The 13,119-nt window shown below is 47.7% G+C and overlaps 1 protein-coding gene across 1 annotated transcript in view; it reads right to left on the bottom strand.

The window, feature by feature from the left end:
* The window catches only part of ADAM19 (ADAM metallopeptidase domain 19), a 31,864-nt gene extending 20,189 nt beyond the window's left edge, over nucleotides 1-11,675 (bottom strand). Inside the window, exons 1-3 of the mRNA XM_061456807.1 lie at nucleotides 11,378-11,675; nucleotides 11,089-11,162; nucleotides 8,170-8,240 (exon numbers count right to left, since the gene is read on the bottom strand). Of these exons, the coding sequence (XP_061312791.1) occupies nucleotides 8,170-8,240; nucleotides 11,089-11,162; nucleotides 11,378-11,432 (200 nt within the window). The 5' untranslated portion in view covers nucleotides 11,433-11,675. The remainder of the gene's footprint in view (nucleotides 1-8,169; nucleotides 8,241-11,088; nucleotides 11,163-11,377) is intronic.
* Nucleotides 11,676-13,119: the final 1,444 nt, after the last annotated feature.

Below are 13,119 nucleotides of genomic sequence, written 5' to 3'. Positions count from 1 at the left end.
AAAAGGAGCTCCTGTGCACTGAATAGTAAGTGGTTTGATTTTGTTCCAGAGGAAACAGCCTTCTCCTTCTTTTTAAACATCTGCATTTGCTAAAGAGTGATCTAAAAAAGTACAGCAAGTCAAAATCTGGGCCAAACCAAGAAGGTCATATCCTGTGTCCATCTCAGCAGCCATAAAATGTAGGTTTAAAGCAGCTTTTTAAAATAATGGCCTCAGTCCAGAAACTTGGAGAAGGATCACAGGACATGTCCCTTCTATCAAACAGGCTTCTGCAGCAACCCCACGGTGCTACCAGGCCACTGAAGTGACATTTGCCATGCCACGAGGATACTACATGCATCCTGGGCAGTCCTTCTGCATCCCTGTTCAATGCATTTCATGCGGTACATTTTGAATTACGGCCTGCAAGAAAGCAAGAAAGCAAATATTTTGTTCTTTTCTTTGCTTGATTTCTTTAGGCTGGATGAGGAAAGCTGCATCAGAGGCAAACCAAATGTTTTTCCGTCTGCCTTGGGTTTTGGTATGTGCAGTCTAGTCTAATCTACCCTTTCTGTTTAAATAAGGGATTGGGTGATTGCAGTATCTAACTAAATTAGGCCAGAGCAACAGAAAATCCAACCTTTTATCAGTGTCTGAAAGTGCTCTCCCTATCCACCATCCGAGGGCTCAGACACCTGAACAAGTATGATGGCTTAGTGTCAGACAAAGCGGTGGGCCAGTGTTGCATTTGATGTTGGGAATGCAACAGCTTTTATCTTCACTTCCAAAGTTCACTGTCGCCCAGGAAAGCTCATTTTGTTTCTTTCTGATGTGCTAATTCTCATCACTAGATCCTGTCAGTGATTAGAAGGAGAGATCGCTGCATTCAGCTATCTCAGGTCTGTAAACTGAAGATAAGCACAGAAGCATCATCCCACAGAAAGTAACTCCCTTCATCTCCCTGACTGCAGTAGCTTGCTCAGCATGAGGCTGCAAGAAACAAATGTTTAATCAACAGATTGCATTAACTCACAGGAAATTGCCTTGAGCAACGTGCTCTGGCAGGTATCTGGTCTGTGTAAGACTGTCATCTCGAGAGGAGACAGTAAACCAGTGTGCATCCCCGCCCAGTGCTACCAAAGCCAGAATTAGACACCAGCCCATGGATTTCCAGTAGCTGAGGCTTGCACAGCCTATTTGTTTCATTCCCAAACAAGCACGCTTATGTTTTCTTCCCGCTTCTTTATTCTTGGAAAGCATTCACTATGAATAGCTATTTTATCTCTCGTCCAGCCTCAACCATGAAACTCCTCAGTGCTTTGACTCCTGTCCAGCCCCCTGGTGCTGCCACCCAGCCCAAGTGTTGAGCCGGGCCATGCTGAGCACCAGAGCCCAGCACAGCAGGTTTCAGGGCACAGGATGATGCCACACAACACTTGCTGTGTGCACATCCTTTTCTACCTGCAGGCTGAGGCTATAGCACCTTCTAGGGTGGCTTAAGGAGCTGAGAGGTCTGCCTGAATTTCTAGGGTTACTTACGCAGCTGCTGAACTGAAAGCACCTGGCTGAGCAGTGCCATGTTACAACTTTCAAGCCTCTCTCTACTAGCTCATTCCTATCTAGCAGGCTCCACATAAAAAGTCCAGCTTCTTATTCTGAGCTTGAAACAGCCCTGTTTTGAAGACCTTACCCTGCTTTAACACAGAAGAGCTTTGGGACTCTTGCAGCACTAAGAAGGGCTCTCACACAGCATTACACGGTGTGCGGTGAGCAGGGCAGTGAGGAAAGAGGAAAACCAACAGAACATCTTGTTCTTGCAACACTCCCTGGGTGCTATCTTACTTTGAGCCTCTGAAAGTTCATTCTAAGCCCCACTCACTTCCTCAGCTAGCATCAAGCTTTCCACCAAACTGTAAATAAATAGAAAAGAAGCCTTCTTTCCAGCTCAGAGTACACCAGAGTTATCAGCCAGTCTTGTTGCTTTTAAACAGGAGAGGTTAGTGGACACACATACTCCAAAGCCTTATCTATCATCATTTCAGGACAGCAGCACTGCCAGGCTGAGCAGCTGATTGCAGGGGAGCTCAGCCCTGCAAAGCACTGATGGACCTGCTTCACTGTTTCCAGAAGAGCACAGAGCTCATCTCCCTGCTGGAAAAAACGGTACCATTTGATCCTTCCTTTGTTACATTACACATCTCGGTGATGACGCCTCTAGCAGCTCAGGATGAAGCTGCAGAAGTCTGGATGCAAAATAGCATCACTTAAAGGCTTCTGAGATGCAGTCAGGCAGCTGGCAGATTGCTAGCACACATCATCTTCCTAAAAGGCAGCATGGAGTCCCTCATTAGAGGAGTTATCAGCATGAAGAATTGATGAAGTAAGGGGAAAAGCTTGTTTTGGATAGGAGCACTCTCCTTTGCTAAGCCTCGGTCCCAGCTGCAGACACATGGGGCTGTTTGAGGCCAGAGTAAGCTACACATGAGCACTCAGGCTGTTCTAGAGAGGCCCTCACACCTTTCCAACAGCAACCAGCTTTCGGCAAGATCAGTCATTCCCCAAGATGCAGCTCAGGGTGGACTAGCCTGCTCTTGGCAGGATTTGTTCCCCAGAAAGCCCTGGGAGCTGGGTTAAATACAAGCAAGGAAGCCAAGCAAAGGAAGAGTGGCTTGGTGCCATAATGTACAGATGGCTTGAGACTTGTTTCTGCTGATGACTGACGTGGAGTGATCTTGGTCCTGCTCCAGCCTCTCAATGATATCATTGTTTGAGACCAAACCCTGCTCCCCACGCCGCTGTGCTGCTGCCTGGAAGGGCCCTGCCGTGCAGAGCTGACATTACAGGGCAGCGTGGCTCTGTTTTGCCACATCGAGATGCCATGCCAGTGAGGTCACATACTTCGCACACAAGCTGATGGTATTCAGTGGGAGAAGCAGGCTGAGGGCATGGGGCTACATCCAGCTTTTTCATGGGTAGCTGCCCCTGTGGCACTTGGAACGGTGCAAGATCTTGGCTCATCCATCCACCACAGAGGAGCAGAGAAGCAGCTGAGGGGAGAGGGACACACCAACACACTCCCCAAACCAGCAGAAAGCTGGGGCCTTCTTCCCACAGCTATGTTCACTGAAGGCTGCTCTGCAGAACCTCACCCCTATTTTCTGATAAATGGAAGCAGTTTGCTTTAGCATGTGAAACACCGCTTGTTAGCACAAGCCTAAAAGGAGCTCAGAGCCCTCCATCACAGGGGACTCCCATGAACATGCTCAGTTCTACCAGCCAGAGGTCACCCACGGGCAACAAAAGGGCCTTGGTAGCATGCTGGAGCTCTTGCTAATTGAAGCAAGAAGGACTTTCTATAATTCATCCCATTAGCAACTTCACTGGGGCTCAAGGGGCTTGACTGCATGCACAGCGCTGATTTAAACACACCCAGGAGCATCTAGGAGTCAGACATATTTTTTGTTTCCTTCCCAAAAACAAAAGCCAAACAGCCCATGAAGCTCTCATGAGAAATATTGACTTTCAGTTCTTCAATTGTGGGACCAAGAAAAGTGAAGTCTGCAAGCACTTACATCTCCTTCCCTGTCCCTTTCCTCAAATCACAGTAAATCTGTCCAGCCAGGCTGCCAGCATCTGGGGTGGAGGGAATTGATTCTCCCAAGAAAGTTTAGACATCAGATTTACATCTCTAATTTGTGGTCCCACTCCATTGCCTCTCAATAGAATCCAAGTAGGGTAAGAAGGAGAGTTTGACCCCTTACCTCCCAGTCAATCAAGTGTTCCCTAAAGTCAGAATTTGTTGTCAAAACCTGTAGTAACCCCATCTGAACACCACCAACACATGACCCATGACAACACAAGCAGGTAGGCCTGCTTTCTATATCCACCACTGCTGGGAAATCAGAGTTTTCACCTGCCTGGAATCCTCCAGCCAAAACCTGGCACTTTATACAATCAATGGAATCCAGTGGTTTTTTTCTTGACGAGTTTCATCCAGACAAAGCCTGGAGCTCTGTAGCTCCTTTCCTCAAGAGTCTTTCCTGATATAACTGAGAACATGTTTACTGTGTGAACAGCAGTGGTTTGGAAGGGATAAGTAGCTTCCCAGCTATTGAGATGGAACTAAACTAGTCATTTATAAAGCCTGGGAAAATATCACAGGCTAAAGACTCTCCATCCCCTTCTGCCATCCACATCATCCTTGATATTCACCACATAACCCAAGCAAATCAGGACCCAAGCCAGATTTGCCACATAGCCCCTTGGCTTATCAATGCAAACAATAAAAAGTTGCCTGGACAGGAAAAGGGAAATAAAATAAATGGGAAACTGGCTGATAATGAGTCAGTGCACAAAAGATTTAAAGGGCTCCATTTCCCCTCTGCCCCTCACAGAAAAATCACTGAATAGCCCAAGGGACTCAGGAGCCTGAAAAGCAGCTATGGTTTTCCAGGTCCCAACCCTGTTTTCCTGATGACTCCAAGAGACAGCAGAGCAAGATGAAACTCAATTTCCCTCCTTTACATAACCCTTACCCTCTCCCCATGCAGGAAGCCCATTAGACACTGATGATATATAGCCCATCAGTGGAATAATCTCATATATCCTTCCTGCTTGCAGGCAGGCAGCAACCTCCCCTTTTGCTCATTCAGTTGGTAGAAGAGGCCCTGGAAATGAGCAAAAGCAGGAAACAGTGAAATGCAAGTGACATGCAGATCTCTTATCACTGAGAGCATCGAGCAGGGCTGGAACACTCATTGCCTACCCAGGTGGGGCCAAAAGTGACTGGAAATGATCCTGCTCCCTTTCAGATCCAGTTGCCTAAAAATAGCTACCTGGATTGCTCCAGAAGTCAGACCAGATGATAACCTTTGGACTTCCTTTGTCCTCAGCCATCTCCACTGCTCATCTCCACTGAGGCTCTGCCACCAAGTGCCCCACACCATCACATCTGCTGTGGGCAGGCCGCAGGCAAAACACACATCTGTGCCCCACACTGCTCATGGGATCCACTGCATGCAGAGACACCCCATGGAGAAGCCTTCACTACCTCGTGCATCTGAGAGCGCCTTTCCCAAGTCTCCTGTCCCCATGAGACACACACAGAGGAAGAGGAGAGGGAGGAAAGTCTTGTTGATGCTCAGGTGAAAAGACAAATTCCACGCAGGTTTCTGCGGTGCAAACATGAGCTCTCCTCTTCACTGAAAAGAAAAAGCTCACACAGGCAGTGCTGCCACACGTATCCAGTGTCCCAGCACCCCCTCCCTGCTTGGCTCAAAGCCGCCTTTTGCTAACAAATGCAAATGCCTTTTAAAAAAAGTCATTTTTCATCCAAGGTTTGCAACTCAGATTCTTCTGTTCCTAAGCCTCAGCCAAATTTAAAGCTGTTTTATAGGCATCTCTCCATATATTTGTTGTTTGTGCAGCTTTGAGCTTTCCAATCCTGCAGCTGCGGGACACGTACTTGAGTCACTTGAAACAAGCCTGAGTTGTTTTGGGGATATGCTTTTGTTGTTCTCAGAAACATTAATGTTGTGAACTCTGCTTGGAACTACAGTGTGGTTCCACCTTCTTATCAAGCTCCTGAACAGGAAATAATGCAATATTATGTTAGCTGCTAATGCAATAATTGTGTTTGTAAATGTACGAAGCCCACACTCAGAACTGTGCTGAGCTCATTACAAAATACAGAAGTGTGCACAGTCCTGAGGAAAGATGTGCAATCATTTCTGTGTCTTGCCTCTGTGGATGAACACAATGTCCTTTTCATATGGAATAGGAAATCACAGGCTTGCCATGAACATTTCTTCCACATATTGAAAACTGCACGTTTCTTTCAAAGCAAGTGCATCACTCCCAAAGCCATTCAGACTGGGACTATTACCCCAGCTCTCAAAGCAAGCTCATATTCATCAGCTTTGTCTCTCCATAAGGAGAGTGGTGAATGTGTAACAAGCCTGCCTAATCCACTGAGAATATCACTTACAACAGTATCACTAGCTTGGAGTATCTCCTTTCTAGCTTTGGGAGCATTGGTTAAATCATATCCCAACCAGACCTGGTTTATGCCAATCATTTCATGCTTTCTTCAGTGGTGGGAGTCCAGGATATGGACATGAGAGTAAACAGGAGCCAGGTTGGTGTGTTCACACCCCTGAGCTGAACAGCAGCAGTGGTGAGCTGAGTGAGGTGGAGCAACCCCAGGCTGGGAACCTGAGGAGTCAGGCTGGATCCTGCCTTGCTGCATGCTTTGGCAAGGAGAAGTTGTTTACCTCTACTTAGAAGTGCTCTAGGGATGCTGATAATGACAGCATCCACAGGGCTCTCAGGGACTTCATGTGTTTGTTTGCTTCATCCCTTCTCTTTTGAGTGTCTCTAAACTACTTCTACACCTTCACAAGTCTCTGAAAAGTGGCAGCTCTCCAGAGCCTCTCATTTAATCAAGTTCAGACTTGCATATGGGGATTGTGCCATCACCTTTCTTGAACAAGGACCTGAGGCCTGGCAGAATTCCCATGTGAAGCACTGCTGCCTATGAATCACTTGTATTTTCCACAGAAAATAAGAACAAAAAACCTCCAAGCCACTTGCCGTATTTCATCAGCCCCGGTAATGCGATTCATCCTGCAGTGGAAGTGTGTGTGTATACATCTCAATGAATGAAAATGCGTTTCAGGAAATAAACACAATAGAAAGCTTCTATTATTATTATTATTCTGTTTACTAACACCAGCAATGAGTTTGTGTGCACTGGAAGTAGCACAGCACTGCTCCTGCGAGGCACCTGGGCTTACATCAGCATGCTCGGAGCACAAATAGATTAATTCAGCCAGGATCCTTGCCCTTGCCAGAGATAAATTCACCTTTGCATAGTGACTGCAGAACACTGACAGCCCTTTCTTCCCCCAGGAAGAAGACCCCCCACAGCATTACCAGTTACATTGCTTCCAGATTCAGTTCAGAACTGACGACTGTTGTCAGCAACAGCTGTTTTTCCTGCATTAAAAGCACTGAGTTAGCAGTGCTCATGGTGCCTGGTGTCTTCTCTGTTTTCCAAGCTGAGAGATGCCAAAACACACAGAATTAATAGCTGTTTCTGTTTAGCTTTACACAGGTGCATGACTGCCTGGGAACCAGCTTTTACAGCACTAAAACTCCCAGTAGCTTATATGGCCTATTACAGATATCACCCCATAGGATGCACTCGCTTTCACCAGCCATCAGATTTCAGTCTTCACTGCAGGCAATGTCAAGAAAAATCTGGTTTTCCTCCAAAACACCCTGAATATCATTTAGGCTTATGCACTGCTGCCATCAGAACTAATAAGTGAAGTGTCAGAAGATGTCTTTCAGGAGGAAAGCTGAGCTCCCAAGCTCTGTGGTTGGAATGTCCATATAATACACTTAAAATACAACCAGGGTCATTATTCCAAGGTTGTTATTCCTACTGATTCCAGTAGACAAACATCTCCAGACCCACTTAAAAAGAAACGAAACACCAACAGTGCAAGTGGGCTGCTTAGCAGTTATATTTCCAGCTGCTGTTCCACCCCTGGAAACTAATATACTTACAGGGCAGAGAGGCTCTGGAGCAGCCTTCAAACCAGAATCCTTCTATGTACCTTAACCTCCTGCAGCTGCAGCTGAATTCAATACACATCACACCCTATGATAGCAGACAGCATTACTGCATTGTGCCTGAGAGGAGGTTGCATTTCAGTTAATGCAAAAGCATTCTTTTCAGTCCAATTTAGCATGAAGAGCACTAATGGAATTGAAACTGTCAGATCATTTCTCCTAGGAAACAGGGCAGGACCTCTTCAGATCACAGCAAATGAAATCCTCATTAGAGACACACTGACTCTAAAGCATCAAGCATAAAGCACTTCATATCAGCAACATTTTATAGTTAATGTAGTAAGAATTATGATGCAAAAATAAGTTCACACACTGAGGGTCAGGTCACTGTCTGTTTTTTTGCTGACAAAGCTCTGTTACAGTAGTGCTGCTTGGTTGATTAGTATCAGCAAGGTCTCAGACCTGGAATAACCTTGAAATCCAGAAAAGGACTTCCTTATCCTGTCTTTATCAAAACCCTGTTGAAGTCAGTGGAGGTTTTCCTGTTGATTTCATTGTAATCCTTATTCATTATTTCAGTGAGACCACAGTGCAAGGCACAAGCACACTTACCCGTTTTTCTCCAGCTCCAAGATGAGCTCCTGGCCTTCTGCCTTTACTGTAACCTCAGCTCTGAAGGGATGCTGCGTGCAAAGGAGATGGTACCTGTTACTCATACATCATCATTATCATGAACATATCCAGAACACAAACTGTCCTCCTGGAAATTGCAGCTGACATTAAACCACCACTTGTCTTCCTCCTGCCTTCAGACCTGGAATGCTGGGGAATGGAAGGGACAGGCCATGGTGGCTCCCAGCTCCAGGCGCACTGCTGCATCCCCATGGTACAGGCACACTGATGGGATGCTGTACCTGAGCTAGTGACCCTGGTGTCTCAGGAGGAATAATGGACTCAGACCAAGCAACAAGTCCTGGTGCTAGTGTGCTTGGAGGTGCAACTGGGTGGGAAAGATGTGCTACACCTTCTTCTCCTGCACACTATGCTCAGGACCACATCACAGCAGTTTACAAGTCAAATACAGAAGCCAGTTAACCAAAGCTTCCTTTGATGTCACAGCAGAAATAGACATTTTTAGGAGCCTATGTCAGGACAGGAGGAATCGTGCTTCATCTAGAAATTTTCATTTAGGTCTTTACTCACAGAAAATGCCAATAGAAAGCATGCAACAGGGTTCCTTAGATGTCTTTAGGTTCTAACCATTGTTCAGACAGTATTTCACAGCTGCTTTTCTACTAGTCTCAGGCTGCCAAGGTACTGGAAACCCTGACAGCAACTTTCTAATGTGTGGAGGCTCACAGGCACATCCATGGCTTACAATCTGCCTACAGCTCCAAATGAGGACCTAGGACAGCCAGCTCCCCAAGGACTACTTGTGCTAACAGACAGGACCCCAGTTTCTTAGTGCAATGGCAAATGCTTACACTAAAACCAACACTTAAAGGAACCCCAAACATTCAAGAGACTGAAAGTATAGGCTATGTTTTCTAGAGGACCAACTAGAATGGCCTCTGGAGGTCTCCAGTTTTACCTCCCTCAATGCAGGACCGCTAGCAAAGATCATCTGGGGATTTCTGAGTCTGAGTGCTCATAAAGGAAACGGAAGAATAAAATCCCCAGAAAAGAAATAATCCTGGCTTCCCTATTCAACTGAAAGAAAACTGATGAAATGATTAACTCATAACATTTCCGTATTCAGTTGGGGAGGATTTCACAGAACAGATCAACGGAGAGCAAAATAAAGGAAGGCTGACTGAATAGGATGCTCTGATGAAAGATCCGTCAGCCCAGAGATACACTCATTTGCTATTTCATCAATTCCAAGCTCAATTACAAACTTCTTTCATCAGTTCCCTGCTCGTATTCTGGGGTTTATTCATCTTCCCTTCAGTTTCCAGGATATTGCACCAGGCACATGCAGATGATGCAAAGCAGGTTAATACACTTAGAGTATACAACAACAACTAATTCTAAGGGTCTGAGTTTGGTTCACTGAATCACAGGTGCTCAGTACATCTTGGGGTACATCTGCTGTTTTCCTAACACATAAGCAATGCAGGTTGCCTTCCCCATAACTGGGGGGAGTCTGAGGTTCCCCATGATCACACAAGTCTCTTCACAAAGGTTCTGCAAACATCATGATTACCAAGAATGCCTTCCCTTCTCCTTCAATAATTCCACTACTTCAGAGTCCATTGGTTGCTGTGTAACTGAAACATCCCAGCTGGACATAAGCTTTGCTAACACCGGTTTTAGAGCCAACAGGAACTTGCCTGAAACAAGCCAAGTATGACCCCTGAGACCCAGCAAATTTGTATAAGGGGAAATGCTGACCAGATGTATTTGTATCACTATCAATAATACAGAGAATCAAAACTTCCAGGCAGCACTGTAAGGATATTTTTAAGAGAAGTAAGAGCATGAGAGAATGACTGTAGCTTATTTTTTTTTGTTTTTAATATGGCACAATAAAAAGTCCTAGAAACTTTGAGACCATAAACCCCAAAATAACACCATTTACAGAGAGATGCCATGATTTTTCTTTGGTGTAATGCTGCAGCTTTCCCTTGTCTGGTTGTAAATAACACCATCTGAATTTTCCTCTTTCATTTAATTATGCAACTTACAACTTCTTGATTGTGGCAACACAAAGGCTGGGAAAGCTGAACTGTGGCTTGTCATTGAGTTTCAGTCTGGCACAATAGCTGTTCTCAGCATGGCTAGACTATTGACACACCACTCCGCCCATCCACAGAGTGGAAACATACTGATAGTGTCTAAGACACAGTTAAATACACGTGAGTTGCCGGGTGGCTTCTCTCAGTGAAGCACCCTCATAGCTGGGATTCATCTCCTAAAGCAGATGCTTCTGTTCAGCTGCTCCTTACATGCCACTGATGGCATTGCCTCACTCCCCTTTCACAGCCATATAGATCAGATAGACCCGATCGAGGTTTTAAAGGGTAGCAAAGAGCAAATGATTACAACAAGCATTTGCACAAAATGAATGCAAGTCACCAGGAGCAGCCCAACACTCAGTGCCCAGGATGTGCCAGCCAGCTCACCCAGCCTTTCCTAGGATTTAAATCATGGGGCCACAAGATCATAGAACACTAGGATGGAAAAGACCTCAGGGTTCATCCGGTCCAACCTTTCCAGACAAAGCATGACCGGGACTAGATGCCCCAGCACCGTGCCCAGCTGCATCTTAAAAGCAACCAGTATTGGGGAATCCACCATTCCCCTGGGTATATTATCAGCGTTATCACCATCACGTGGAGGGGCTGCAGCCGCTCCCCGTCGCAGACGGGCGTTCTGGTTCAGCCCCGCCGATCAAAAAAAAACCCAAACCTCTAAAAGCCCCCAGACGCACCCCGCGAGGTCCTGCGCTCACCGCCGCATCGTTCCTCCCCCTTGAAGCACTACTCCGCTTTGAAGACAAAACCAAGCCCAGCGCCGGGCTCTACCTACCTTCTCTGTGCCGGGGCTACGCGGGGCTGCCCAGCGCGGCACCACCACCTCGGGCTGCCGCTCCGCCGCTCCAGCTGGGGAGACACGAGAGGAGCCGCTCAGCACCGCCCGCACCCCGGGACGCGGGGAACGCGGGCGAGGAGGCAGCGAAACGGAAGGATACCCCCACCAAACCACCCCCCATCCTCCTTTCTTCCCTCCCCTGGGGCTCATGCAGCCGGGGGCACTAGGGCAGGGGGCAGCAGGCTCGTGTCCCCCCCCCCCCCCCAAGCCGCATCCCTGCACTCACGGGGCGGCGGCAGCAACGAGAGGGCGATGCCGCAGAGCAGCCCCCAGCCCCACATGGCTCCGGGCAGGAGACGCGCTCCGCCGCTACCTCCCCGCTGTATAAAACCGCCCGGCGCTGCTTTCTCCTCCCACCAATTCCGGCCCTGCAGCCCCCAGCCTGGGGATGGGTGGGGGTGTCTCCTCCTCCTCTTCTTCTTTCACCCCACCCCGGGGATGCAGCCGGTGCAGTAGTGGTGGGGCTGGGCTGTCCCCTCGGCACCGCGGGGCAGGGGGAAGCCTGAGCACCCCCCTGGGGGTCCCTCTGCAAATCCTCCCCCTTCCCCCCCGGGTTCTTTTTCCAGCACGGAAATCTATTGTGCCTCAAAAGCTAGCGAAGAGGGAAGACCTGGTGGAGGGAAGCAGCCAAATCATTGTCAAGAGCATCCTGCAGGAGCTGTACTATGGCTTGAGTTGTTTATTCATTTGCTATGTTTATGTGTAATCCTGGCAAATCGTTCATAGCTAAACCCATGGTTCCAGAAGCATCCTAAACCCTTCCAATCCTGGGAAATACACTGCCCCTGCACAGCTTAGGGGATACAGGCTGGGTTTTAAAGGCAGAAGCAAGATGATGCTCACGGTTTTTTTCCCCTTAAGCCAGATGGAGGGGCCAGACCTGGGGAAGGACTTGGGAATATCCACAGCTCATATTCCCTGTGCTGCTTTTCAGGGATATCCACTCACTCCCATGAGGGTCCCAAAGGAGCATCCCTGCTTCTCCTGCATCCTTCAGGGCTGAGCCACTGGCTGAAGTCCACTCACCATCTCTTTGCTGGTCCTCTGCCTTCCAGGGGGATGAGCACTGGGAGGACCACCAGACACAGTGGCTGGCTGCTGGGGTCAGGGCTGCACAAGGAGAGTGGGGTCCAAGTTAGTGGACTGCATACGCTGAGCTCGTGAAAAGCAACTGTTTTCCCTCATAGACTGGTTTGTGTTGAAAGGGACCTTAGAGCTCATCCAGTTCCACCCCCCCGCCATGGGCAGGGACACGTTCCACTAGAGCAGGCTGCTCCAAGCCCCATCCAACCCGACCTTGAACACTGCCAAGAATGGGGCAGTCACAGTTTCTCTGGGCACCCTGTGCCAGTGCCTCAGCACCCTCACAGGGAAGAACTTCTTAAGATCTCATCCCAATATCCCCTCTGTCAGGTTAAAGCCATTCCCCCATGTCCTGTCACTACACACCTCTCCAGATTTCTTGTTGGCCCCTTTAGATACTGGAAGGCTGATATAGGGTCTCCTGGAACCCTCTCTTCTCCAGCCTCATATCAGTGTATTTCTGCTGTGAGTTCCAGCCAGCTCAGCTGCAGCCACACTAACAAGGGTGGGCTGACACAGATTTTTATGGGGTCAGCTCAGAGTGGCAGGAAAAAGCATTACCTCTTAGTTGTACTCCTCAGCCAGCCATTGATCCACATTATCCAGACAGCCCTTTCCATTCATCTCTACTTAAAGTGCCTGTATAGGTGAACCTCCAGGAAACCAGCTTTAAAAATGGGGAGCATTTACACCTGGCTGCACTTCTGAGTATATCAGTAAATCAGGCTGATAGGAAATTCATATTGCATTTAGAAAAAGGTTTGCTAGATAATAGTAATGGTTTTGTCTCTTGTCCAGAGGTTGATTTATACTATTGAAACCACCTTTCACTGAAGGTCTTTGCTGAATCCTGCCACTGTTGCCCAAAGGGAATATGAGTGTTTC

The sequence above is a fragment of the Pezoporus flaviventris genome, unplaced genomic scaffold, assembly GCF_033815535.1.
Source record: "Pezoporus flaviventris isolate CSIRO_AGI_PZ_B2104156 unplaced genomic scaffold, CSIRO_AGI_Pfla_v1 ptg000023l, whole genome shotgun sequence".
In the NCBI taxonomy this organism is placed as follows: Eukaryota; Metazoa; Chordata; class Aves; order Psittaciformes; family Psittacidae; genus Pezoporus; species Pezoporus flaviventris.
The sequence above is the reverse complement of the archived record's forward strand: the minus strand, read 5'-3'. Positions and strand labels throughout refer to the sequence as shown.